The sequence below is a fragment of the Sphaeroforma arctica genome, assembly GCF_001186125.1.
Source record: "Sphaeroforma arctica JP610 unplaced genomic scaffold supercont1.645, whole genome shotgun sequence".
NCBI classification, from domain to species: Eukaryota; class Ichthyosporea; order Ichthyophonida; genus Sphaeroforma; species Sphaeroforma arctica.
Window position 1 is genome coordinate 13,857 of NW_014039913.1, and position 509 is coordinate 14,365.

Sequence of the window (509 nt, forward strand, 5' to 3'; positions counted from 1 at the left end):
TCATAAGCACAAAGCAGTGAAACAGCATCGAGTCACTACTGAATCTATATAAGCACACCAAAACACGCAAAGCAACACACCCTATCATACAGCGAGTCTGATTCAGCACAGAAAGTCTTGGTCCATATCTTGGGTTCGTACAAAAGTCCTTCCGAGGGCTTGTTGCCTTTCCGCCTTTTTTTTTTTCCGGGGGCCAACTGGTGTGCATTTCTCACATTTATGCGCTTCGGTCTGTGAGTGAATTGCGAAGAGGGCATGTACGTGTTTATATGTGTGCGAGAGAGAGAGTGTGTGATAAAACAAACCACGTGCGGGTTGTATGAGCGCCACAACCGCTGTATAACCTCGCTCTGCATGCATACACATACAACAACGGTAAGTATGTCAATACCAAAAATTCCTTCTTATCTTTCGCATATATATATATATATATATATATATATTTATATGTATGTATGTATATTTAAATACGGATACACACACACATAACACACACACACACACACACA

At 40.9% G+C, this 509-nt stretch overlaps 1 protein-coding gene across 1 annotated transcript in view; it reads right to left on the bottom strand.

Annotated features, from left to right (window-relative positions):
* SARC_07808 (hypothetical protein) overlaps nt 1-257 on the bottom strand; it is a gene marked incomplete at its 5' end in the record, with an annotated part of 4,194 nt that extends 3,937 nt beyond the window's left edge. Inside the window, one exon of the mRNA XM_014298236.1 lies at nt 81-257. Coding sequence (XP_014153711.1) covers nt 81-257 — 177 coding nt within the window. The remainder of the gene's footprint in view (nt 1-80) is intronic.
* Between the last annotated feature and the right edge of the window lie 252 nt (nt 258-509).